This window comes from Betta splendens, chromosome 16, assembly GCF_900634795.4.
Source record: "Betta splendens chromosome 16, fBetSpl5.4, whole genome shotgun sequence".
In the NCBI taxonomy this organism is placed as follows: domain Eukaryota; kingdom Metazoa; phylum Chordata; class Actinopteri; order Anabantiformes; family Osphronemidae; genus Betta; species Betta splendens.
The window spans coordinates 12426051-12452998 of record NC_040896.2 but is presented as its reverse complement, the minus strand read 5'-3'; the positions used below and the strand labels follow the sequence as shown (position 1 = coordinate 12452998).

Here is a 26948-nt window from a genome sequence, read left to right as displayed (position 1 = left end):
ATTTACCCGTCTAACAAGTAACTGTTAGTGATTAGAGCCGATGTTCTGTTACTTCATTTCACACCTGTTGGGTTCAACAGGTGATGTTCAGGTGTGACGTGTCCTGATCCTGTGACTGTGTCTGCTGATAAGTACATGTTTTATAATAAATATTTGTATGTATAATATTAAGCATGACTGTCAGCGACATTCATATTAAAACAAATGCACTCTGTGTCCTACACACACACACACACACACACACACACACACACACACACACACACACACACACACACACACACACACACACTCACACACTTTGGCCATAACCCATTTTCTTTCATTTAACACATGAGCACATTAATAATGGAGGTACCTACACACATTATGCCCCCTGCTGTGACTCGGTATAGTTCACCATCTAACCGCCTCTTTACTTTAATAAATAATAAATGCTTCATTTACCTTTCAGCTGTGGAGCTCTCATAATTGATGAGGCTCATTTTATTGTAAAGAGCAGTGTCGTTTATGTTTTAGCATGGAGGCATGTCACACACTGACTCCGGTGTTACACCAAACACTGACACCACAATGTCTCCTGCAGTTTTTGTGACACATTTGGACAGATTCCAGGAAAAACGTGGACTGAAGATCAGCCAAGTGATCTAGATCCCTGTACACCTAAACACATGGAAGTTTTCAGAGACTGGACTTAGCTTCATCATTCTGTTCAAAGAACCACTGTTCCGAAGCTTTAAGGATGAGCTCACGGTCTGTGTTGATATCTGTGACTCATCTTTATTGTTTAATAGGTCAGTGTGAGCTGCGTTCTCATGTCTGTCAATCCCCTTAGTGTGAATTAGTCCCTGAGGAAGCGAGCCCAGACAAACAGCTTTGCGGCTCAGGTCCAAGGACACGAGACCGTCGACACTTCAGGCAAGTGACCCAGAACCTCGCAGAGCCCGGATGACGGACGGACATGACGCGTCTGGTGTCTAGAACCAGAAGAAGGTCCAATCAGGTTGTTGAAGTAGGTATAGTTTGTTCTACATGTTTGCTGTGATATTTAACCCTGATGTGACAATGATGTGATGAAGTTGGAGCAGTAACACCTGAGTGAAACATAAATCTCAATTACAAACTTTATCTAGATGTGTTTGTTTTCAAGTATGGCTCTAAAACATGTTCTATTACATTTTCAGTGATTTAATGCATTTGTTAAAATCTATTGTTTCAGTAAATTCCTGTAAGAATTGGCGCCACCTCGTGGACATAATCTGAACCTGCCTCACACAAGTTTATAATCGTAACTTTATGTCATAAGTAAGCAAATGTTTGAACAGAGCTCTAATAATTAAATAAATATATGCAAAATAGTGAACAGAAATAAAATACAAATTATATACAATTATTCACTACATTTTAATGATCCACACCAATATGAAAGCTGTCTACCTTTACATTGAAAGTCACATTTTCAGAAATGTGCATATATTACTGCATTAAAAGCAATTTAAATAAATAGTTTATATATGTATATTCTTGCTAAGGTCAAAAACGTTTTACCATAATCAATTATATTTTTTATAATTAGAGTCAAGTGTAATCAGTTACTTTTACTTCTGTGTAAAAACCGTGAGACTGATATTTGAGAACCCAACTAAAGCTTCATTTACTCCAGTCTTTAAACGTCCCATCAGTTCATGGCAGTAAATGGGAGCAGAGTCGGTGCAGGGCCTCCTCCACCTCCTCCTGTGTGAACGGGGAGCAGGAATGTGTGGGCCAGTATGAATGTAGGCCACTGATAGTCCTGCACGTCCTGCTCGGGCTCTGCCTGAAAAAGTTCAAGTCATTATTCTCCTGCTGCTGCTATTCAGACGGGCTCCCGTCGGCTCATTGTTATTCTGTCCGAGTGAGAGAGGGAGGCAGAGAGAGGCAGGCGCAGAATGGGAGGCTGACGGCGGGGAGCCGCTTGTACTGGTGGTGCTGGTTGTACTGGGGCAGAGTCAGCCGCTGGTTTTTGTGGCCGGGCTTTTGCGGGCGTGAAGGCATGTTGATAATCGGCTCAGTAATGAGGAGAGGTACTGAACGGCACCAAAAGCCTGACCCCGATCCCTGGGAGTGAAGAGAGGAGAGGCAGAAAGTGTGTGTGTGTGTGTGTGTGTGTGTGTGAGAGAGAGAGAGAGAGAGAGAGAGAGAGAGAGGCTATGTGAAAAAAGGGGTGGAGGGGAGCTGAGATTTAGTGCCCTGCTGGATGAAACAACCCCCCACTAACTAAGGGAAGGGAAGAGAGGGAAAGTAGCCTAATAGGAAGAAAGAAGGAGGAGGGGGTGCTGGACTCGTCATTAAACACTCCAAGACGCGCAGGAAGCTTTTATCGTGTCCGACAATGAGTTCAGAAAAGGTACGTGGCTGTTTTCTTTGTTTTAAAGTCGCTGAATTATTAGTTCCGAGTGGTTCCGAGTGGGAATCAGATCAACAGGTAGCTGTTACTGCCGCGCGCATGGCACCGCGCACTTTCCCCGTGCACCAACCATCCGCCGCGTGATTATCGCCGTTTATGCGCTCGCGGTCCTGATTTAGGAACAAATGCGGCAGCGAGGGTCTCCACGGAGACCACGGAGCGTTTGATGTCACCGATGAGTTGAGATGAGATGAGATGAGATGGTGCGGAAGAAAAGGCTCGTTTAGCGCCGGAGCTGCGTGACTATGCGGCGTTTAAGTAAAAACGCGCACATATTGCGCAGTCGCTGTGCAAATGAAGATCATCGGCGTCTCGGTGGATCGTGAAACGTCCTTCTCACGGTGGAGGGTGACAAATACAAAGAACTCATTTTAAAGAGTGCTTCACCGGTGCATTATTAACAGTTGAGCAGCCACACGTTGAGTTCGCGCTACGTTCACGTTTGATTCAAGTGGCCGCTGCAGCTTTGAGTGACCCCACGTTTTTAATGCTCTCACACAAGATGCTCCGGGAGTCCACAGCACATGAATGCACCGTCTGTATCGGCCCTCTGACCACCTGCAGACTTTTCCTGTCGCATCCTGGAACAGACGCCACTTTATTTATCGGAACCCAAACACACCGCGGCGCTGGAACGGCTTCATCCTTTCCAAACATGAGCAGGTTACGGAGCGTGTGGACGTGAGTTGGGACGGAGCTTATCCCGCAGCCGCTCCGTCTCCCCTGACAAATGACAGACTCCAGGGTGGCCTTAATGAGTAAGAGTCTGCAAATGTTTTCTCTGTGTCATATAACATTAGTTTTGTCTGTAATCTCGCTGTGATAACAAAGGAGGGCTGCGCAGAGAAAACAGAGCCGTTCCAGCGCGTCCTCCGCCTTCAAACCCACAGTGGAAATCCTCCGAGGAGTCCCTCTCTCTGATCGTCCCCGCTGCCGAGGAAACTGCGCTGTGGCGTGTTTATTCAGAGCTCCGATGCATGTGACTCAGCCTGGAGAAGCCCATTGTTCTTATCTGACACGGTGAAAACCCGCCTGGCACACGCATCTAGGAGAAATATTTGGTGCGGTGCGATAATAGAGGAATTGGCAGCCGTGGCTCAGATGGATCCATGGGAAAACGAACTGCTCGCCTCCGGCGAAACCCAAGATGGTGCGGAGACCTCCTCACTTTTTCTGGCTTAACGCCCTTTAATGTCGAACTGATGCCAATTTCACACTCGATGTCTGTGAAGAGAGGAAGGAACACAGAACTAATGATGCAGCCGGAGCTTAAAGCCACTCACTGCAAAGTTGGTGTTGAATAAGTGCAGTTTGTGTGAAGGTTTTCATTTATAATAATAGAAAATTATTCCAAACACCAGGTCTCCTGCTTCTCTGCATATGTTATTGCATAAGGACATAAGTTAAAAACAATGTTTTTCAGTTTTGACCTCCATCTCGCTCCTCTTCAGGGGATCGGTGGCCTCAGTAACGCGTAGGAAGGCGAACACCCGGAGGAGAAGAGGGTTCAAGCGAACGGCGGCAGCACGAAAGCAGCGCGAGAAGATGTCTCGAACCGAGGAAGTCAACAAGATGACGGAAAACGTCTACAAGGTGGAGTCCTGCTGTGATCCCCAGCTGTTGCAATAGTTCATGTACACGTCTTAACTGGTGCGTATGTCGCTACCAACAGGGGATTCTGGACCAGTTCAACCCGAGTCTGAAGAACTTCGTGACCATGGGGAAGTACTACGAGAAGGCCCTGACAGGTCAGCTGGCCGCCGCCGCCGCCTCATTCTCAGCCTCCGTACGCGCTGTCTCACTGCAAACACTGAATCCGTCCCCCAGGCGTGACCGTGGCCGCCAAGGGCTACTTCGACGCTCTGGTGAAACTGGGCGAGCTGGCGAGCGACAGCCAGGGCTCCAAAGAGCTGGGTGAGTGGGAGCGTCCGAATCGACGGCCGCAGAGCTAATAAAGTTTATGGAGCGACGGCGAGGGGCCGGCGGGCGAGCGAGGGAGCGAGGGAGGGCACGGGGGCGAGGGCGAGCGAGCGAGGAAAAGCCGAGGGAAAGGGACAGAGCGGGGTCATTGTTGGGAGATTAACAACACCACATGATCTCATTGTGATGCTGAAAGCAGCGGGGGAGGCAGGCAGGAGTGTCGGAGGGCGAGATGCCAGCCGCTGCATACTGCGGCGCTCTGTGGCCGAGCTCACGGCTGACCGGCCCTCTGCGGCTGAATGCATGTGTGTGTGCGCTGATGGAGGGAGGAGCCGGGGACGGCGGCGAGCGAGACGCCACTTTGACTAATGAAAAGGGTTGAGACTGACGCCTTCACTGCCCCGTGTCGCAGGGGACACGCTGTTTCAGATGGCCGAGGTCCACAGGCAGATTCAGGTGCAGCTGGAGGACGTGGTAAGAGATCAGTCCTCATTTAAGGTGGAACTGCTTCGATATGAACACCGGGGCCCTTCATCATCCGCAGAGGCCAGTAAATACATTTTCTCGTCCGCAGCTGAAGCTGTTTCACTCCGAGCTGCTCGCCCAGTTGGAGCAGAAGCTGGAGCTGGACATCAAATACCTCACAGTGCGTTTGCGTCTCGCATCCATCAGAACGGCGCCCTCAGAGCGTCCTCCACCTGACCGCGCGCCCTGCTTCTCCCCTCAGGCCACCTTAAAGAAGTACCAGAGCGAGCGCCGGTCCAAGTCGGAATCCATCGAGCGCTGCCAGTCGCAGCTGAAGAAGCTGCGCAGGAAGAGCCAGGGCAGTCGGCACCCCAACAAATACGGAGACAGGGAGATGCAGGTGAGTGGGCCGAACGCGTGGGGGGGGGTCATTGAATACACAGCCACTGGGTTTGATGGGAAATCCCTTCAAACGGGCTCTCTCACACAGCGTTTCAGCGGATTTAAGACCAGATTTGTGAGTGTTTATCTGACAAATAGGTCACCGTGAATGAGATTTAAAAAAAAAAATCTGCCTCAGCTGACGCTTTAGAAAACAAGCAACTTAGTGGAAGGTTTGTGTGTGCGGCTGTGCAGCAGCTTCTTAGCGCAGCCTCTCCTTTGACCTTCGCTCCAGTTCGTGGAGCTGATGAGCCGCCGCCAGGCCGAGCAGGACGCGCTGGTGGCGTCCGGCTACAAGTCCGCGCTGACCGAGGAGAGGCGGCGCTACTGCTTCCTGGTGGACAGGCAGTGCTGCGTCACCAAGCTGCTCATCAACTACCACTCCAAGGTGAGAGCAGGACCCGCCCCGCGGCGGCGGCGTCACGCGGCGGCGGCGTCACGCGGCGGCGGCGTCACGCGGCGGCGGCGTCACGCGGCGGCGGCGTCACGCGGCGGCGGCGTCACGCGGCGGCGGCGTCACGCGGCGGCGGCGTCACGCGGCGGCGGCGTCACGCGCTCACGTCCGCTCCTTTCAGGTGCGGGAGCTCCTGTCGCAGAAGCTGTCGTCGTGGCAACAGTCGTGCTCTCAGCCGACCAAACTCCCGGAGAGGGCTCTGAACCTGCTGCGTCACACCGCTCCCCAGGGCTCCGGCGCCGCCGGCATCGCCGAGGTCCTGCGCCAGGCCCGGCTCGGCCCGGAACAGGTGCGCCGCCCGTCCTTTCCCGCCGCGGAGCGCGAGGCCGCGGGTTCTAACGGCGCCTGTCCCTTCCAGAGGCTCTCGGTGCAGGAGGTTCCGCCTCTGCTGAACGGCGACCCGGCCCGGTCCCAGCGGCCGCGCTCGCCCCCCTCCTCCTCCCACGGCGACGCCTGCGCTCCTCAGGACTCCCCGCAGACGCTGCGCTCCTCCTCGTCCGCTGGAGGAGCCGCCGGGGGCTCGTCGCGAGGGGCGTCCCCTCAGCACGCCGGCGGCGCCGCCGGGCCCGCGGCCTCCGCTCCCGCCTCGTCCGGCAGCTCCGGCTCGGCCCAGCAGAACCCGCTCCTCCTGAGCACCAACACGTCCAACCTGTCCCCGAGCCTCATCCCCTCCACGGTGATGTCGCTCCCCCAGGTCCCTCCGGTGAGCGGCTCCTCGCACGGCATGACGCTCCCCATCCAGCACAGCGCCCCCCACAGCCCCCTGCTGCCTCACAGCGCCCCCCTCTCCAGGGCCCTGACCCCGGTGCAGCTGCTGCACCAACAGGTGGGAGCGGGGGGAAGCAGCACCTCGTCGCCGTCCCACAATCCGTGGACGCTGAAGGTTCCGGAAACGTGCTCCACGGCGACGCTCCCGCTGCCCAGGAGGCCTGTTAGCGAAATGAGGCTGGGCGGCTTTCAGGGTGAGGCTCCGATGAGTCCGGTTGGCATCTTTCTGGGCCCCTGTCCTCATTCGCTCTGTCCTTCTCCTCCCAGGCTCCAGTCTCCCGAGGACGCTGCCGCTGTCGGAGCCCGCGCGCGTGGAGGCCATGTTCCCTCACACTCCCGGGGCGTCGGAGGGCGGGGGAGTCGGCGGCGGGGCCTGTTTGCTGCAGTTCCTGCCCGGCGACGGCATCACCCTGCTCATCTCTGAGCCCAGAGACGGGTGGCACTACGGGCAGAACGAGCGCACTGGACGGTGGGTTCACAGGCAGCTTTTGACTTTTATAGTACTCAGCGCATATAGTGAAACGTGTCGTTCGCAGGAAAGGCTGGTTTCCTTTCGCCTACACGCAGCCTCAGCACAGCAAGCTGGATGCCCTCGAAGGGTAAGTCGTCACAGACTGCAGACCAAGCTTCAGTCTCACGCTGAGAAGTGGGAACTGTGAACTGGCCGTCAATCGTTCAGCATCGCGTTCCGTTTGTCCCGTTCCCTCACGTGTTCTTTCCTCTCTGCCTGTGACCTTCCCTGCAGCTCTCTCTTCTTATCTAAAGCTAACAGCACCAGCACCGGCCAGCTCGACAAGCTGGTGTCCGCAGGTCTGCCGGCCCTCACCCCCGATTCAGAGGAGGAGCGCTGCCTTCCTCCCCAGAGGGTCAGCACCTTCCGCCCACGGCCGTACAGCATGGCCGACAGCAGTAAGGTCAGAGGAGAAAACATTAGTGTAGCAGAATGTGCATAATAATAAATAAATGAATAAACAGAAATTAGTAGTTATTGATCTTGTCCTGTATTTCAGATCACCTCAGATTTGGTCTCTCCTCCACCGTCCCCAACCAGGTAGCTCCATCAGGTTCAACAAACATCTGTATGCAAGTGTTGTGTGAAGTGTGGGTCTGGGCTCTAGAAGGCGTCATCCTGATTCTGCTTCAGGCGATTCGCTGTGTTTAAACTGTACGGCGCCTTAAACGATACTATCGCAAGGATCCAAAAGCAAGCAGATGAGAAAAGAGCTGGCTAAACAGATGAGGCTCAATAGGAATGAGGCCGACTAGAAAGACTGTCCAAGCAAAACGCAAACATTATCAGCAATTTAGCAAAAAAAAAAAGCGGAACAACTGGCAGCTAAACAGAGAGGAAGTCACAGAAATCAGCCTGTGACAGTGACAAGTGGAGGCAGCGCTGCAACACACACTGTGTAACAGATGATGCAGCATCTCAAGAACTCTAATTAAATGTGTAGTGTAACCATAGGTTGAGAAGTCTGGACAAACAAGTTCCTTATGCTTGATGTGTTTTTAGGCCAAATCCATTCGCCCACGTTCGACTCAGAAGAACTGTCACCAACGACCGCTCGGCTCCCATCATCGAGTAAGTGGTGGATTCCAGAGCGGCGGTCCTGTTCTCCTCCTGGTGCATCAAGTCTCAGGCTGAATCCTGGCAACAGCACAATGGCTCATGTAGTATTTGCAGTCTGTCACAGATGTGCAGAAATAGAAAAGTTTAAAATTAAAGTTTAAAATATGATCTGTTATGTGACCACAGACCACTGTGAAAGAAGAGTAAGTAGAAGCAGAACCGAAAATGTAGACTAGTTCTTATCAAATAGCAGTATGTATGTTTTATCCTTAGCTCATAGCTGATTTATTCTTGTTCAGATTAACACTTCTAGGTTTGTCCTGGCCTCTAAAGGATACTTCTTGGTTCTTTTGTTCTCTGTTCAGTGCAATTCATTCTCAACTAACCATTAATTTACTTTTATTTTGTGCCATATTGGTGGTTTTTCACCTTAACTATTATAAAGTGTTACAGGAAGAGGACAGGCTCCTGCTCTAAAAGTGCTATTATGTTGTTTTTTTAAAGCTGCCAGGTAGTTGCATTTTTGTGGTCTTAATGGAAATTACCTTAAATTTATTCATGATGTAATCTTTTGCAAAACATGATGTTAAAAGAGATATTTTACTAATACTGACACAGATTGACTGAGCATGGGCCAAGTTTATTAATAGTCTTTGTCAATCAAATCTGTTTTCTGTTGCCATTCACCACATCATATGCAGCTGCTGTAAAGTTACATCTACATGCTGTAAAGTGTTGTTTAATTGTAGATGTTTGGATTAAATGAACGTTTTACGAAAGCTCAGGCTTAAACGTAAAACACATTCCATCTAAAACATAATTCGGTGGAATCACTAGAGGAAATTCTTACAAGGCAAAAAAGGAAAAGCAAAGCTCATTGGCTTCACAGACAGTATCTCTGACACTTAATAGATGAACGATCGCTTGATGTTTATTATCAAAGGTTTTTTCTTAGAAGGTAGGTTTTTTTGGAGTTTTGAAAGTTGAAAGAATGAGAGATTTGCGTGCTTAGTCTTGATGGCATCTTGATTCCCCTTCAGTCCTAAAACAGAGGCTTTTCAGCAGCCAGGCTAGATAATATTAGCTGTGTTTACCAATCAGACTGAGCAGAATCTTCAGAAGACGCGTGAATGCCAAGGCAGACGGTGCAAACTGGGTTTTAGTGTGGAGATGAATTTTAGAAAGTGATGAAGAAAGCAAATGGGAAGTTGATCAACGTCTGAGTAAGTGATCACGGTAAACTAAAGAAATCCAAAGTTAAGTTCCATAGTTCTGTGTTCTCTTATACTGTAGTTTCTCATTTTAACAATTCAATTGATTACGCACAAAGTATTGTAGGAAATCATTTCTAACATCAGAGAAAGTACAGCATTGTTTATAAGTAACAAACATGTCAGTAAAATAAAGGAGCTGATGCCTACTTGGTCTTGTACGTTTTGCATGATTTTGTAGGAAGTTTATTTGACTGTATAAAAATGTTTCACTTTAGCAGAAGATTATGATTACACAGAAGTCACTGTCAGACATTTTTTTTACAACTGAAAAATCCTGAAACAAGACTTTTTATTCAGAACAACATATTTAAACTGTGTAAAGTTTGGTTCAAATATGCACTGAAAATCAAATAATCAACTAACGTCACCTATTTAGAACAAAATGAAATATAAGATGTGAATATGTGAAACAAGTGTAGTATATATGTATCAATGCAATCAGGAGATTGAGAATATGTAATATAAGCGTGTGTTTACAGGAACACTGTCACTAAATGCATCCAAGTCCAAACTCTTCTCCAAAAGTAAAATATTCTTTTACATTATGACAATTTCAGATAGCTCCTTGGTTCTGCTACAATTGCTACAAACACTGTTGTTGTTTTTTAAAGTGCATTAATATAAATTTTAGCAAAAAATAATGGAGTAAAAAACTGTTGAAGAAAATGTCTACACCAGAAACACTGAACAATGTTGTCAAATAAAAAGGCTATGAATATTTCTGTGTATGTTAGGACATTTTTTGTTTGTTTTCACTATTTTCAGCTATTTCAAAATATGATTTTTCACACATCGGTGTGAAAGAGAAAGCAGAAAAAGGGAAAATAATATTAGTGTGAAACAATTACATTTCTGGCAATAAAGGCATTGAATAAATCACTGACTACGCCACACAAAATGTTATTGACTAGGATGAAACAAACGTAGAATTGAATAGACTTTCTTTATTGTGGGACACTGACAGGTAGAGCATCTATAAGACATATGGACAAGACCAAGAATACAGTTGTTGATTGCGATGTTGTGAGTTAAAAAGGTTATAGTTTCTTAAGCCATTCCAGGTTATTTCCTTTTGGTTCACGTGGATGAGCAGGGACATCAGGCATGTTTCCATCATCTCTAACAGGAACTGTTTTAGGAAAAACAACAGAAATGTTTTACTGGTCTGAAAATGTATAAAATTGGAAATGTAAAATCCAGTGTTGTACAGTGGGAAATGACAACAAGTGATACCAGTGCTTACCTGGGTAAGTGTATGGCACAGATGAATTGATCATTCCTGAATACTTTGTGATGGGACTGATGAATGGCAGAGCCAGACCTGAAGGAAAACAAACTGTTTTAACTTAACATAGAATTCATCCTGCTAAAAAAACACATCAGATAGATACTTGATGTCATACAAAATCTACAGGAGAATAACTTGAATGTACTGTTAGTATAGATGCTGATAAAGCCTTAAACTGTGTGGAGTGTAAATACCTGTTTCTTTGGTTTCACTAAAAACATATAGTCAACCCCTAGAGCAAAGACAAGGCTAAATACTTCAATATCATACCACTACTGTAGAATAGGAGGTCTTGAAATTATTTTTATTTTTGTTAGATCAAGAAACAATTAGTGGTACCTTAAATGCCTAATTGTTTACTGTGCAAAATCAAATTAAATAAAACTTAAATAGACAGTATAATCTTATTTTTATTCAATTGTGCTTTTGGCCTAACTCGATAAATACAGTTTATCGTAGTTTACAGTTGTGATCTCCTTTCACACATTACATTTATCTAGATTAGATGTACGATGTTGAGACTGACCTACTAATCCAATCGCACAGGAGACAAAGATGACGGGCTCTTTATTCCATGCATTTTTCAGGAAAGCTCCAATTCCTGCAGAAGCAAACACAGTTAAGATAAAGTGACTGCTGCAGGTGACTACCAACCTAAGGTTAGCTAATGCTAGCTGGCGTTAGCAACACATCCAAGGTCACGTTTGTCGTTTTATTTCCAAAGAACATCATTTGGTGTAAGCAACTCCGACATTTGATTAACATAAATTGTGGAATTTACGTGTTCTTAAACGTCTAGCTACACTGTTACACTGAATTCCACCGCTTAAATGTCTTGCAAATGACAAAACCGTCACATACCCGCCATGTTGTCCTGTGTAGTTAAATAGAGTTTGCGCTCATGGGAAATGTAGTAGGTTACGGTCTGACGTATATGTTCTGCGCCCGTCGCGTAAAGACATTTGTTTATCATCAGAAGTGTAGAATAGACGGTTTTAGCTTAGTTTTACTGGTATTTTACACAAGATATTGGGCTTGGAAACGTTGTCTGGTAACTAGATAATGTAGATGTAAACCTAATGTAAAGTCTACAGGTAGGACTTATCTTATTAAAGCTAAACAGCACTTCAGCTTTCAGATTTTTATCCAGCTAAACAGCACTGATCAACAATGTGAGTAGCTTTACTTTGTTCTTTAATGGTCTCTACGTTCGACGCGACGATAATGTTTTTATTAATATTTTAATGAAAAAACGACAGTGCAACATAACACGCTGCACATTCTAGTAAGATGTACATTTTGTGGCGTTGTTACGTCAAACGTTGATCTTTTTATATTATCTTTTATATTAGTTAATTAGTAACCACTGTGATAATAATTGTTTATTTGATAAAACACTTTTTATTTAAAGTGCATTACTGCATATAAATTGGTTGAATTCGTTTATGCATCAGATAAACCGTTAACTGTCAGCGCTAAATGATGGCTTCATATAAAACAGACTCTGTCTTTCCCAGATGATGGAGGATTTCTCTGGTTTGGCTCTACCTCCTCTGTTTGGAGGCCACATCCTGGAGGCAGAGTTGGAGCCAGGCGGTGTTGAGCTGGGACCTGGAGAGGTAATGTGCAGGACTGGGACTTTACCTTAACGTCATGTATCAAATGTTCTATCAGAAAACAAAACACTTGAAAACACCTTAATTAATAAACATAAATGTTTTTTTAGGTTGAGCTGGGCCCAAGTAGCAACAAACTGCTGGACAGCACACCACAAGATGATGAAGAGAGAAGAGCTCTTGATAAGAGAAAGTATCTGGCTCTGAGTAGGAGGTGTAAAGAAATTGAACAGGTGTGATCGTGTATGTTCCTGCCTAATGTCTCATAAGTAATATTTCTGAATCAACCCTCCTATTAATTTTATTACCTGGACCTAATGTGTATCTATGTAGTTTTTCATCTATTGGGTGAGCCTATACCAGGGGTCAGAAATTGCGGTCCTTGAGAGCCGGTGTCCCTGCTGCTTTTCCAACTCTCCCTGCAGGCATCTTAATTAAATTGGTCACAAACTACAGCTATTTTAAACATTTACATTTTTCAACCTATATAGCATTAACTAACATTTTTAAGACATTGTAATTATATTATTAATAATTAAATAGATTTAGTCTTTCAATTATTCCTTATCATGACATATTAATACACCACTTGTATCTAAATCACCCTATAAACAGCTACAATGTGTTGTGTTTAGGTAAATCAGAAGATTCTTGGCCGCCTTCACCAAGTTCAAAGAATAACAAGGCGCTTGAAGAAAGAGAGACGGTAAAACAACAGTTTCTTGACTTGGACCCAGTTCCCACTTGATAACTTACCTCAGCATACTGTTTATTGTTACAGGTTTTTGATGAAGACTCTTGATGGTCATGGGGATGACTACAGAAATTCTCAGCTCACTATACTTCTAGAGGTATGAATTACTGTGGATGACTTCTGATGTAATTGAAATCTGTATGGCTACCAGTCAACGTTTCCATCCATTACAATGATAAAATACAATATGAGCACAATACACATAATACAGTATACACTAAATTAACCATGTTTTTAAAGCTAGATACAGCTAGACAAGGTAAAATTAATAACACACGTGCAGGCTAATATAGAAATTGCAAATAAGTTGTGCCAATTTCAAACATATCTGTAAACAATTAAAATATTGTTTTCCACTCCACATTGTTGTCTTTCAACCCACTTGTTTATGCTCCATCACATGAAAAAGTAAACAAACATGTCTCACTCACTAAATACCCCTTACCATTTTCCTGTTGTTTCAGGAAGAACAAGGAGCACATTTAGATCCTGCTGTTGGAGCGGAGGATGACCAGCTCAATGGTCTGTCTGGTTCCACAACGTCTGCAGCATTGAATTATAATTGTGGACCAAGGAAAAAGAGGCATCGAATACCAAGGCAAGAAAAGGATAAGGACCCACAGGTATGTGAAAGTTGCTTCTGCAATACTGTTATAAATTGCAATATGATTTAACAATACCCATGCCTGAGTGAACGGGTATTTTTAAAACACATATTCTCATCGATCTAACATTCAGACAGTGTAGGATAATTAATTTTATGTAAACAGAGTTTCTGCTTCTTTCCCAGATTGAACCAGACATGTCAGTGTTGGCAGACACACAATTTGGAGAAATGCCCAGCCCAACCTCTCTGTCACACTGATCAGTGCACTGCCCTGGATGTAATGATGAAGAAGCACCCGGTGTCTTTAATTGTGCGGTAGATTCTGTATTGAGCCAGGTTTTTGCACTGTTTAGATTTTTACTTGAAAATTGTGAGCACATTAAGTTTTAAAGTTAAGTTACTTTCTTATACATACAGATATTTTGTACACATAATTTTCAATTTTTACTGCTTTGTACTAAGCGTAAATAAAAACAATAATGACCACAGAGTATGCCATATGTGGATTTTTACAAATGATTTTGTCGGGGTTTTTTGCCAATATTTGCTTTTTGTGGTATATATTATATTTATTTGTAATCTTGCATGTTAGCTGATTAGAAATGGTTTGTGTACAGTTAATATTCGATGTTTTAGGCCATAAAGAAGTAGATTTTACTACTTCTATTCGTCACCATGTCTGCGTCAACACCTTAAACTGTAACAAGTGATGGCAAAATTAACCTGGATGTGTTGGGTTTTGCTGTTTGTTTCGGTGTTTAACAGAAACAATAAAGCATTACATATGTATACTTTTTCTTTTAACTAAGACAATACAATATCTAAGACTTTTGTTTCCTGCAGTTTTAACACGTGTCTCAGTCTTATTTAGAGGGAGATCAGTGAAATACTGAAATATCAAAATAGGAAACTCATCTTTTTATAAAAAAATAATTTACATATCAGTGTAAGTGAATAGACTGTCTGAAGCGTTGGTCTGAGACTACTGACTCAATGCTTGCCGCTCGGGCCATAGGAAGTGTCGTGCTGATGGGCGTGATGTCTGTCAAATAAGATCTCGGATATACGATTTAGGGCGGGCGCCCAACGCGGAGGTGGGATTTTTAGCTACCGTCCATCTTCAGCTATATTACAGTGAGCGAGCTTGTCGAAAAGAAAACACAAATTGGAAGTAAAGAAGACTTTCTGGAATTAGTTTTGGCTGTATTTGAAAAAGACAAACGAAAGCCCATACCCTAGGTAAATGTCGTAAAGAAGTATAAATCTAGATGCCGGGGTTGACCCAGTTTCCCATTTTCCTAAATTTGGCTAGCTAAGCTGCTAGCTAGCATTTTATGCATTAGCTAGACAGACAGTTAGCCACATTAGCTAGCAGGTTAACGAGTAGAACGGTTTCTAAAATATCGTGTCTTTCACAACGCAAAACCACATTATAAAGCTTTACTGGACCCCAAAATAATGATGCATGAATGTGAACTCCAATCATCAAGGTACTCCGTGGTACTTGTAGTTAAACGGGCCAGTTAGGAAGCGAGCGAGGTGGACGAGCTTAGCAATTAGCTAGTGTTAACGTTAGCTGGCTAAATTGCTAATTTTAGCTGACAGCCATATCTGACGTTACATTAACGTAAGCAAAATCGTCTGCCTTTATGAAGACATACCAATGGATAAGTTGTCCTACAAAGTTTCAGATGATGGTGTTTTAAAATTGCAAAGGGATAGCGTTGTTTGCGTATGTGAAGTTAACTGACCAGCTAGCTGGAGTTGCCGTCAGTTCCACAGTCTGAAAACCGATGTGCCCACTTTTATGTCACCGGGACTTTTGTGTTTTTTTGAACCGTGAATTAACGCACATTTCGTTCTCCTCACATAGCTAACTTGGTGGCAGACGGAATGTGGACATTGTCGTAGGCAGAGCAATGGCTGACAAGAGAAAACTTCAAGGTACGAGTTGGTGAGAGTGTCATCTGTTACGCTGCTCAGGATCCATCCTGCAAAGAGGACGCTGGTTTTTGTTGTTTGGTTATTTGGGCTTTTAGAAACTAGGTAAATTTAATGAGAATCTTGGGTGCATCTTGTCAATTTTTTGTTCACAGGTGAGATCGATAGATGTTTGAAAAAAGTATCTGAAGGCGTAGAACAGTTTGAAGATATCTGGCAAAAGGTAAGAAATCCTTGGTTGTTATATGCATTTGTTAAATGACGTGGTTAAAAGTGATTGAGAAAACCAACTATTGCTTTCTCTACAATTTAGCTCCACAATGCAGCCAATGCAAACCAGAAAGAAAAATATGAGGCTGATCTCAAGAAAGAAATTAAAAAACTACAGGTAAGACATTAGCAAGCAGACATTTCTTTTTCTCATTTGTCTTTAGTACTGTGCATTTTAAATTACAATCTGTTTTAATATTTATACTTTCAAATCTCCTTGCAGCGATTGAGAGATCAGATTAAAACATGGGTGGCCTCAAACGAGATCAAAGACAAAAGGCAGCTAGTCGAGAACCGCAAACTCATAGAGACGGTATGGTTGTTGGATTTCTCTTCTGTCTTTCTCATATAAAAATACCTGAAAAAATCAACTATATTGTTTATTTCTTTCTGTAGCAAATGGAGCGGTTCAAGGTGGTGGAACGTGAAACAAAAACGAAAGCCTACTCTAAAGAAGGTTTGGGACTCGCTCAGAAAGTCGATCCAGCGCAAAGAGAAAAGGAAGAAACGGGACAGTGGCTAACAGTAATACATTCACTATTATCAATAATTGAGTTAAAACTGAAATTGTCTTGAATTTAACTATAAAGCTATTCACACATTTTCTTCTGACCACCTTATCATCCACAGAATACAATAGACACTCTAAATATGCAGGTGGATCAGTTTGAAAGTGAGGTGGAATCTCTTTCTGTTCAGACTAGAAAGAAGAAGGGTGATAAGGAAGTAAGTCATTCTATCTAATCCATCCAAATATGGTCATTTCTGTATCCCAATATGGTTCTGAATCCGTGTCATTCATTGTTTTTGCTTTTTCTGTTATGAATCACATGCCCAATGGATAAAGTTCCTTTTTTTTTTAATTGATGTTTGTTATGTAGAAGCAAGATCGCATCGATGAGCTGAAGCGGTTGATTGAGAGGCATAGATACCACATTCGCATGTTGGAGACCATTTTACGAATGCTGGACAATGACTCTGTGCCAGTGGATGCAATCCAGAAAATCAAGGATGATGTTGAATATTACATAGATTCCTCCCAAGATCCTGACTTTGAGGAGAACGAGTTTCTGTATGACGACTTAGACCTAGAAGATATCCGTGAGTTTAAAGCTGCTTTTCTCTGGGGGTAACAGACATGAGAGGCCTTACAATGACAATATCCTTCAATTTTTACGTCTTTGTCTTGTAGCTGCAGCATTAGTTGCAACTTCGCCATCTGGTCAAGGCAACATGGACGATGAGATGTATCTCCACTCCAGCTCCACCCCTCCTTCCACCACCTCATCCTCACCCATCCTTCCATCCCCAGCCACTTGCACTGCTGTAAGTTCTTGCTCTTGTATCATTACAAACTTTAGTTCATACTGTGAAAGAGTCACTCAGAGGAAGGGGGCACATATCCTTCCCTTGAGATTACATTTAGCTAATCCTTCTACAAACGTGTTATAATTCACTTGCTACTTTGCTGAATCAACATTTCAAAAGTGGATTGTTATATCAAGGTATCTCCCCCTATAGGAGAACTCAGAGGACGATAAGAAAAGAGGACGGTCGACAGACAGTGAAGTTAGTCAGGTGAGAACTTCTCATCTGTGCTGTATCAGTTTAGGGTTATAAGGGTTTACAATTAACTTTGCTTCTTATGAGTATAGTAGACATTTTAAAAGGTGTGTCTGAAATGCTTCTCTCTGGTGCTGTCATTTTCAGTCACCTGTGAAGAACGGCACCCCATCCTTGCTATCTTCCTTCTCGTCCTCTACCACCTCTGGGTCCTCCTCATCCTCTTCCCTTGTTTCCATGGCCAGTGTTGTTGGAGGTATTTCTGTGGTCCCCACAAGCAGCAATCTAATAGGAAGCTTCAGCAGTGCGGTGCAGCAACATCAGCATCAACCTGCACAACAGCAGCAACAACTTCCACCACCAAACCAACCGCAGCAACAGCCACCTCAGTCAAAGCCCTCTGTGCCCTCAAATAACACCCCCAGTCCTCCCAGCAACCCCCTACTGCCAGTTTCTTCTGTTCCCTCTCTTCCTACACCTAGTACACCCAATTCATCAACTCCCAACTCTCAGTCTCAGACCACATCTGGGCCTAGCCCAGCATCCAGTTTAGGACTTGGATTGGGGCTGGGCTTGAACAAAGGTGGCATGACGGGGACCAGCAGTGCCAATCAAATGTCTGGTTTGGGCCTGGGTGGCCACTCTACTGCTCTAAACACAATGTCAGGGCTCATTTCCGGTTCTACACCTGCCCCTTACGCACAGGCTGCTGCATCTGGAGGTTTAGGTTTGACCAGCGGAACCCAATCTGTAGAGAGTAGCCCCTCCATCTCCACCTCTGGCTCCAGTGGAGTCACCACGAATGGTGCAGGGACAGGTCTTGGTTTGCTTGGCTCCAGCCCAGCTCACAACTCTCTAAGTGGGAGTATTTTGGGCCTAATTCCTGGGCAGGGTGTAGCACCAGGCAGCTCTCAGGTGCCCTCAAGTTCTGTCAGCACTACCTCCGGGGTAGTGGGCATGATGGGAGGCAGTGGAGGGAATATTGGAGTGGTTGGCGGAGTAGGGGTGAATGCTGCTCCTGCTAGACCACCAAGCGGACTGAAGCAAAATGGAAGCACAAGTACGTTAACCTTTCTCCCGGTGTAACTGTTCCAAAATGTGTAAGATGGGCTTTTAAAAGGGTTTCTTTTTCTAACCATTCTCCTGCCTATTCTCAGGTTACAGTGCTGTAGTGGCAGAGAGCTCCACAGAATCAGCTCTCAGCACACCGAACCAGTCACAAAGCAGCCAACCCTCATCTCTCAGTTCTTCTGCAAGTCAGCCGTAAGTTGTTTTTTCTAACTGTTCATGTTCCTTCTTGTCCCTATCAGAATGGTCAATAACATTAATTTGTTCTCCCCACTGGAACTAATGCAGGATGGACAATGGCCCCAGTTTAATCAGCTCCATCACTTTGCCTCCCAGCTCTCCGTCCCCCTCATTCTCAGACAGCACACCTGGAGGAGGAAGCCTGCTCAATGGGCCCCAGTCCTTCACACAGGCCTCTGAGGGCCTCAAGGTGAGTTAAATCTTAGGTCATGACAAGAAGACCAACATAAAGCTAGCTCAACCAGCAACTTGATTATTTTTGAATAATCTAATGACTGTGCTGGCAAGGACAGACCTTTTGTTGGGTACATCACTGCTTGATGCATCCTAGGCATTAACCTGTCTTCTATGCCAAACAAAGACGTTTGGTAGAGCGTTAGTTGTCATGCTATTTTACTAGAAAGGTATTTTTAGATTTGCCAAAGTGCGTATCCTGACTTATGGACATTATGAACAACATTAAATGCCGTATATGTATTATGGCAGTCCGCAAACATGCTTTAACAATGCTAGATAGTATTTTATTTTTTTTTCTCTTTGTAAAATGAGTGCAGGGTATTGTTAATAACACATGGGTTGCAGTAATAGTAGTTACTTTTCATAATCCATTTTCCTGTGCTGATATTGCTGTTTCTAATGCACCCATACATTCACTCTTTAATATCTATAATTGTAGGGTTCTCTCTCTTTCTGACTCAGTTTTCCTTAATCATCAACCCTGTTTTCATGTTGTCTCTATCTCATCCCTGCCTCAGGCTCCAGAGCCTCTCAGTTCTCTGAAGGCAATGGCTGAGAGAGCAGCGCTGGGATCAGGCTTGGATGGAGAGATTCCCAACCTCCACCTAACAGACAGAGGTCAGAATGGTCAGACATAATTTCTACTCTGATCAACGGTTAACTCCATTACTCCAGCTTTACCAGGCATTGAAGAGTCAGCATTGTGAAACTGATGTAGTTTTTACTGCTTTATGGTTTGTAGATATCTTCTCCAGTTCATCTGCAGCGCCTGGTACACCTGCTGCCCCTCAGCCGTCCGTGTCAGAGGTCAACATCCCACCCTCACTTGGGGTCTGCCCACTGGGTCCCACCCCTCTCCCCAAAGACCAACTCTACCAGCAGGCCATGCAGGAAGCTGCATGGACACACATGCCACACCCCTCAGACTCAGAGAGGATCAGGTAAAGGCTTTAACTATGTTACTTTTAAAATAGCTGCTCTGTTTTTTGTGACAAGTTAAAGCTACAGTTTGTAACTTAGAATTCCTCCACTCAACTATCTGTTGTTCTTGAAGTCATCGGACAGTTAGTATAATTCTCTTAAACATACTAACAATATCCATAATGTTTTATATCTCTGTAGGGATACTGTCACTATAAAGAGAATAGATGAAAATGTCTAATGCATTGTAGGATTTGGTCTTTTGTGACAACAATAATCAGGATTTGTATAGTAGATGTGTAACTTGCTGAGCTTTTTTTCTTGAAGGCAATACCTGATGAGGAACCCATGTCCAACCTTGCCCTTCCATCATCACATACCACCTCATCATTCGGACTCCATAGAGTTTTACCAGAGACTTTCAACAGAGACTCTGTTTTTCATCTTCTACTACCTGGAGGTTACACACACTTTGTTCACTTCTGTTTTGCCTTTTTCTCATTTGCCAAAAGTCTTGTTTTTATTTAGGTTTAATTGTTTATTTGACTTCCTGCTCTCAGGGCACCAAGGCTCAGTATCTCTCTGCCAAGGCTTTGAAGAAACAGTCATGGAGGTTTCACACAAAGTACATGATGTGGTTCCAGAGGCACGAAGAGCCCAAAACGATCACAGATGAGTTTGAACAGGTACAACATTTTCATCGACACTGACACTGGATGAGAACTTGCGTGTTGACATGTAGTTTTGATTTATCAATGCCAACCTGGTCTTCCTGCAGGGCACTTACATTTACTTTGACTATGAGAAATGGGGCCAGAGGAAGAAGGAGGGGTTCACTTTCGAGTACAGGTACCTTGAAGACAGAGACCTTCAGTGATGGATGGAGAGACACAAAAGGACAGAGGGAAACAAATGTGCTGCTGTTGACATTCCGAGACTGAACTCCAAACTGTGGATAGAGATTGTGATGTGTAGTAGAAATCCTCTCCTGAAAGGGGTCTGGTGTCTGTATAGGCTGCATCCCGATGTGAAGCCCTTTCTCCTCATGTAGCCCTCTGCTTTCGACAAAAAAGGCCCCATGGGCCCGATCAAATGCACTGTGCTGCATGAGCTGGGAGGGTCCTCATTAGAGATCTGCGTTTGTGCCTGTCTGTGTGCACACTCAGTATGTGGCATTAGGAAAGCCTACCCATGCATGTTTCTCATGTTTTTTTTTGTTATTTTTTCCGTTTCAACAAGACTCTCCTTACCACTTACCCGACATGAGCCTGGAAGCCTTTGACTTGACACAAAACAAACCTTGAATTTGATTGTTAACTGCCCATCTTGTATTTACTGTAATTTGGTGGTTTAGAGCGGGGCCGTACAGTGGACATTTAGTCATGGTGTGTAGGAACGGCTTATTTTAAGACCTTACCATGCCTGTTGAATATGGTCACTATTAGAGATAGTGAGCGGTTATCAATAGTTTTATTGATATTGTCTTGGTCGATTTAAAACGCAGATTGAGAGTGACCACAGGGCCTCTTCCTGTGACAGGGAAAGAGTCCTTATTGGACATGGATTAAATTGCTATGCAATTGAACTGGTCTCTGACTCCCTCTCTTTACAAATAAAATGTTTTTAAGTTAACCTGTCAAGAAAATGCATTATTATGGCGCATTCATGTTTGTGACAAATTAATAAACTTGTGAAATAATTCTTAAAAGTAGATTTTGAGATGTTAATTTGTTTGATTCTTACCCTAAATGCATTTTGCAACTGTACCTAATTCAGTTCACTTGTACCAATTCCTGAAAATACACAGCATTAGAGGAGGTAAGAATTTGGTCAACTTCCGAGATTCAGTTAAGGTTGGTTCCTATTCGTTTCAGTTTACCACCTGCTGTTTTAGGGGAGAACCCTTTACAGTGAATGTGTACTGTTGAATGTTTACATGTAGACTGAAAGCTAAAATTCTAAGGGCCAAATATGAAAAGTCGTGTGGGTCGCATACTAGGCTGCAGAACAATAAGGTTTAATCTGGCTCTAGGTTTTGTGTGGATCAGATCTGATGTTTCTCTTGTCAGGTTGAATGAATCCTGCAGTTAAAATTTAATGTGTGTAAACAGATTTCAGTAATAAGGGGGAATAAGGATGTGAGAAAAGTACAGCAAAGTTATGAGAGATTTGCTTTTTATAGATTCTATTTTTTGGGGGTTTTAAGGTTTTCTGAAAGGTCAGTTCACAAATTACTCAATTGTGAAGTATTTACATTTTTCCTTCATTACAGTTCTGCATGGGAAATGTCATAATTAAGGTTATAACAGGATTGTACAATTTCAATAAATATATAGAAATTCCCTGACAGTGTGTAAAGTCCTGTCATTCCTACAAGGAACTTAAATTGGACATATATTTTCAAGTGTAGTGCAAAATTTGGTAGACTGATGGCTGTACAAATTTTTCAAGGGCGCTATAACTTTCAGTTAAAAAGGTAGTATGACCCTAAAATTGTTTTATATCTATGAAAAAAACATTAGGAGCATTAGTTAAATCACAAAATACAAAAAAAAGTTAAGCAATCACATTTTATTAAAACAAAAACCGAAAGTAAAAACACAGGATTAAACACAATGTCAGGGAAGAAAAATACTCTGCAGTACCGTCTATGCCATATTCACATCTTGGATTCCTTCTTAACTTTGAGGAACTCAGCCATGTTAGAGAAATATTTCTGGTTGGCCTCAGCCACCTTCTTCTCTGCAGCCTGTGGGTTCACAATCTCCAGACCCTGCAGACAAGAGCAGAACATTTAGCCTAAATAAACCTGCACAGTGCACTAAACACATTCAGCTAAATGTTTTTGAATTCTTCTATATATTTCACCTGTAGAGGAGTGAATGCTACACTGGAGCTGGTTCCTGAGGAGCGATCCCTGACTGTCGATTTTCCTCCATAAGTCATGCTCTGCTTCTGCAGCGTCCTCTGTTGTTACAGATAAATTATACAGACATTATAAACCGAATAAACACAGATAACCACTTTTTAAAAATTGATAATGTTCATCAGCAGTGTTTACCTGGAGAGATTTGGAGATCCTGGCCTTGGTGGCCTCATTGACCTGAGCCTGCCTGACACGCCCACTGCCGCTCTTGCCCAGCTGACCTAGACTGAAGCCCAGATCCTCCTGATAAGCATCGTCCTCGATCTGAAACACATAGTTGTGACAAACAGTTAGTTGTGTGCTAAGACAAAGTCTTAGTGTGACATCAATAAACAAAACAGTTTTTTTTAATTATTTATTAGCTCCTTGGTAGCCATTATTTACAAATTTAAAAGCCACATAATTAAACATTTTGACAAAAAAAACACTTATGTGGCAAAGGACATTAAAAAGATAACGTCTCAATTTTTAGAATTACCAACATACTATGGCATTTTTTGGACAACATACTAAACAATAGCTGAATGACATACTATATAATACTGTGTTTGTTTTTTTACCCGAAAACCTTTGAAATCTTAAAACATCTATTCTACTATAAATTTTGGACACAGAAGTGAAATTTAAAAAAAAAGGAGCAGAGACTATTACTGACCTCTGCGAAGGTCATCCTGTTGGCATGTTTTCGGATCTCAGTCAGCCCAAGACGCTCCTTCATCTTTCGATACCTTTAGCAAGTGAGATAAAAAAAGTGCACTTGGTTATGCTATACAAATGTATTAATAGTGATGGAACATGGCTCCTTACATAAGCATCTTGTGTTCCAACATGCTTTGTTTGGAGCTTCATTTTATCCGTTTTGTGTTGCTACACAAGATTTTACTTGATTTTTGATGTGGGTTAAGACATTAAGGTTCTGTACCTTCTTCCTCCTCTCTTCTTCCTCTGTCCATCCAGAGGAGCTGGCAGTGGTTTGACCTGCTTCACTGGTGGCGGTTCCTGCCATTTATCAAATTTCCTCTCTATCTCTTCTTTGAGATCATAACCAACCTGCAGAAAATGACATTGTTATTTTTGCAATATGGTCATATGTAAAAAAGCAATGTTATTACTGTGACATGTAATTCTATTTAAACATGACAATTTTTTAAGCTCAATTGCATTGTTGCAAGGTCTCCACAGGGAAAACAATTGATCAGAATTTCAGACATGAATTGATTACATTCAACCTAAACCTCTGATACCACATTTAATCTCATCTCAGTCTCATTTCTTACCTAACCATGAGGCACAATCTTTGTGAAATGTAAATCTTAGATGTTCTTGGGTGGAAAGCTCTTAAACCCTAATACATTTCCATATTTACATGAAATTACTTTGGGTTTGCTGGACTTGTTTTTAGTTTTCATTACCTTTCCATCTGAACTCTCGTGAAAACTGTCCACTCGAGCAGCCAGAGTGCATTTGGCAGATACCAGACGAGCTGCTTTCCTCCTAAGGTCCTAAAAACAGAAGCACAGACCAACTGTAAAAGAAATACTGCAATGCAGATTGTTTTTTATGTATGTATGTATGTATGTATGTATGTATGTATGTATGTATGTATGTTTATTTAATTATTTTACTGACTGGTGGTAGTGACTGCACAACATCACAGTGATAGATGAAGCCAGTGTGGGGCAGCAGTGAGGTACTGCTGAACCCAGACAGTGTTCTCCTCTGAGCTCCCAGCAACATCAAATTACAAGCTGGCATCTTTGAGAGATTGGTGAGACCACCAGCAATGCCTAAAAGGCAGAAAATGAAAAATGACTGTCAAAAAAAAAAAAAAAAAAAAAAAAAAAAAAAAAAAGTATGTAACCTCTGTTTTTAAGCCTGAAACAGAATTTCTATTAATCTCTTACCCATGATCTTTGCAGCTGTTGATGCACCAACAATAATTGACAGATTTGGGGCAATGAACGACATTCTGGACTCTACATATTCATATATCCTGTGTTTAGATTGGTTCAGTTCCAGAGCCATGTCACATGCCTCTTCTAGTTGCTTCAATTCATCCTCACTTAGCAAAGACCTAAACCCATCATAAAAAACAAACACACAAAAATAATAACATCACTGTACAGGTGATTCAATCATCAGTAGAATTGATAAGCTCAGTGACATCATCCTGAGCAAGAGGAGGACGTCAACCTGTGGGTTAAATCAATAAACTGGACATATTTGTCAGCTTACCCCTGCGTGGTCGAGGCTGTGACGCTGACAACCATAATAGTGGCGTTGGTAAGAATTTGCTGCAGAGTTTCATTATTCTTGCATTTCTCCAGATTATTCCCCAGTTCCTTAAAGTAAAACAAAATCAAAAAATTCTTAAATGTTCCATGTGTATCTACTTAATTGAGAATTTATCTGACCTAAATTCTTGAATCACCACATCTTAGCCTTGTTAAACAATTTATAAATTCTATTATTTTGTAAGTACTGTAAATTTAGAGTTGATTATAAACAAGTGTAAAACGTAAAAGTGTTATATTCTTTGATGATGACACAGTGAAATTGAAACAAACTGTCTTCTACTAAAACTAAACACACAAAACTAATACTGTGGCAAGAAACAACATTAGGCTTTTTATTCTCATTCTAAAATACCTTGACTGTGCGGATGTAATCTAACGAATCTGGCACCAGAGACTCGAGCTCTGGAAACCTCTTTGAGTATTTGTCCCTGGTAAACTTGTGAATGATATCTGAAAATCAGACCAAACAAAGCATAAACAACAACTCTGGTTAGTCAGAGCTGATCCAAATCGTGAAAATCTTAAATCCGTAAACAGAAAAAAGTGACTCACTGAGCTCATTGTCAATCTCTACTGTGAGGTTATTGGCTGCCACAATGAGTCTGTATTCTGGGTCAGCTTCAACTGGGCCGGAGACTAAAATAAAAAAATTTAAAAAAACAAAACAAAATCACATCAAAATTTTATGCTGCATTATAATTACCATATAAATCCTATATTAAAACAAATTATTATGAAAATGTACTTTTCTGTACCAGAAACAAAAAGAACTAGTAGGAAAGAGCAAGCCAGTGATGGTTAAACTCACCTTCGGAATTCTTGCGCTGCTTTCCAATATATACTACAATCTTGTCCATGATCTCTGAAAACTATTGAGAAACATACATTATACACAAGAACATTAACTGCTTCAAGCACTTGAGTTTATATTACGCTCCTACCTGTTTGCTATTGCGGAGCTTAGCAATGGATGCAACACTCTCAGCCTTACTGTAGTCCACCTCCATCTCCTCTGGGATGTCTTCCAGCCCTCCCTCTGCCCTGCCATGGCCAGTCTCTCCATCACTCTCCCCCTCTTCTCCCTCTGGATACAGCCCATCTTCACCCTCATCCCCGGCCTCCTCCAGGTCAGCCAAGAGTTCGTCCGCCAGAGACATCTGCACACAAAATGCGTGAGGACAATACAGTTTAGCAGGTTTAATCTTACTAGGAGGAGCAATGGATGCCAAACAACAACAACTATGTTTTCGGTAGTTAGGTCAGCTATTAAGAGACCACAATCATTATTATTTAAACTATAGTTAAAATTGTAAATCGTATTTCATAAAAGCATCCAAAAAGTGGTGTGTGAAAACATCAAACTTGTATATTGTACTTAGACTGAAATTCAGTTCTGTGAAGATGCAACCTTTTAAAGGGTCAGTCAGACACGCACATAATACAATTTGTCTTAAACAATTTAAATAAATACAACATAAAAACACGAATATAACAAAACAAGTATTTGAGGGAAATCTGGGTCAGTTGCTGTAATTCATTTTCGCTAGCTAGCCAGCTAGCGTTAGCAAACGTTGGTTGGACGCAGTCGTGTTACGTAACTAACGCTTTCTAAAACATATGAACTCACCTTAAGGACTTAAACTCCTGATCACCAAAGCAACAAAACGAAAAGTGTCTATTAACAACTTTTCCGTCTGTTAAGGTAAAATAGGTCGTTGTGTGGCGTATCTTCGCTAATATAAACGCTGTTGTGTCGCTGGTCGCAGAATAAATTCGTAAAGGCTTTCGCACAGCTTTATGGGAAATGGAGTCAACCTCTAGCTTGACGCAAACGGCTTGGTTTTTAAAAGTGGAAACATGGCCGCAAGATTTTTTATTCCAG

General features: G+C 43.1%; 4 protein-coding genes across 10 annotated transcripts; 2 read left to right on the top strand and 2 right to left on the bottom strand.

Annotated features, from left to right (window-relative positions):
• Window positions 1-1945: 1945 nt before the first annotated feature.
• zgc:158689 (uncharacterized protein LOC791177 homolog) lies at window positions 1946-10056 on the top strand. Of its 4 annotated transcripts, none has more exons than XM_029128622.2 (15): window positions 1946-2386; window positions 3898-4039; window positions 4119-4194; window positions 4274-4360; window positions 4779-4840; window positions 4941-5012; window positions 5094-5231; window positions 5508-5660; window positions 5848-6015; window positions 6085-6688; window positions 6762-6963; window positions 7031-7093; window positions 7240-7408; window positions 7505-7545; window positions 8008-10056. In XM_029128622.2, exons 2-15 carry the CDS (start codon window positions 3992-3994, stop codon window positions 8078-8080), a joined length of 1956 nt encoding a protein of 651 aa, XP_028984455.1. In that variant the 5' UTR covers window positions 1946-2386; window positions 3898-3991; the 3' UTR covers window positions 8081-10056. The 4 variants fall into 4 exon arrangements, with proteins under 4 accessions (XP_028984455.1, XP_028984453.1, XP_028984454.1 ...); XM_029128620.3 differs by lacking the exon at window positions 1946-2386 and adding an exon at window positions 2744-3204; XM_029128621.3 differs by lacking the exon at window positions 1946-2386 and adding an exon at window positions 3265-3596.
• Window positions 10057-10262: 206 nt separating this feature from the next.
• Window positions 10263-13632, bottom strand: ndufa3 (NADH:ubiquinone oxidoreductase subunit A3). 3 transcript variants are annotated; one of them, XM_055503355.1, is made up of 5 exons: window positions 13442-13632; window positions 12175-12237; window positions 11153-11227; window positions 10582-10674; window positions 10263-10467 (listed from the first exon to the last, which is right to left on the bottom strand). In XM_055503355.1, the coding sequence occupies exons 1-5, from the start codon at window positions 13476-13478 to the stop codon at window positions 10376-10378; spliced, it is 360 nt and encodes a 119-aa protein (XP_055359330.1). In that variant the 5' UTR covers window positions 13479-13632; the 3' UTR covers window positions 10263-10375. The 3 variants fall into 3 exon arrangements, with proteins under 3 accessions (XP_055359330.1, XP_055359331.1, XP_028984459.1); XM_055503356.1 differs by having other exon boundaries at window positions 10582-10659; window positions 13442-13627; XM_029128626.3 differs by lacking the exons at window positions 12175-12237; window positions 13442-13632 and adding an exon at window positions 11488-11792 and having other exon boundaries at window positions 10582-10659.
• Window positions 13633-14679: 1047 nt separating this feature from the next.
• On the top strand, window positions 14680-21554 carry cnot3a (CCR4-NOT transcription complex, subunit 3a). Of its 2 annotated transcripts, none has more exons than XM_029128617.3 (18): window positions 14680-14842; window positions 15477-15547; window positions 15700-15767; window positions 15858-15932; window positions 16038-16127; window positions 16211-16339; window positions 16445-16540; window positions 16696-16915; window positions 17007-17140; window positions 17336-17392; window positions 17525-18437; window positions 18535-18640; window positions 18734-18875; window positions 19441-19549; window positions 19665-19863; window positions 20171-20303; window positions 20404-20529; window positions 20622-21554. In XM_029128617.3, exons 2-18 carry the CDS (start codon window positions 15523-15525, stop codon window positions 20718-20720), a joined length of 2721 nt encoding a protein of 906 aa, XP_028984450.1. In that variant the 5' UTR covers window positions 14680-14842; window positions 15477-15522; the 3' UTR covers window positions 20721-21554. The 2 variants fall into 2 exon arrangements, with proteins under 2 accessions (XP_028984450.1, XP_028984451.1); XM_029128618.3 differs by having other exon boundaries at window positions 14681-14842; window positions 19441-19540.
• Window positions 21555-22399: 845 nt separating this feature from the next.
• prpf31 (PRP31 pre-mRNA processing factor 31 homolog (yeast)) lies at window positions 22400-26854 on the bottom strand. The gene is made up of 14 exons (XM_029128623.3): window positions 26694-26854; window positions 26008-26223; window positions 25875-25935; window positions 25619-25702; window positions 25419-25516; window positions 25005-25111; window positions 24674-24843; window positions 24399-24556; window positions 24182-24271; window positions 23692-23819; window positions 23425-23497; window positions 22905-23033; window positions 22712-22810; window positions 22400-22616 (listed from the first exon to the last, which is right to left on the bottom strand). Exons 2-14 carry the CDS (start codon window positions 26221-26223, stop codon window positions 22503-22505), a joined length of 1527 nt encoding a protein of 508 aa, XP_028984456.1. The 5' UTR covers window positions 26694-26854; the 3' UTR covers window positions 22400-22502.
• Between the last annotated feature and the right edge of the window lie 94 nt (window positions 26855-26948).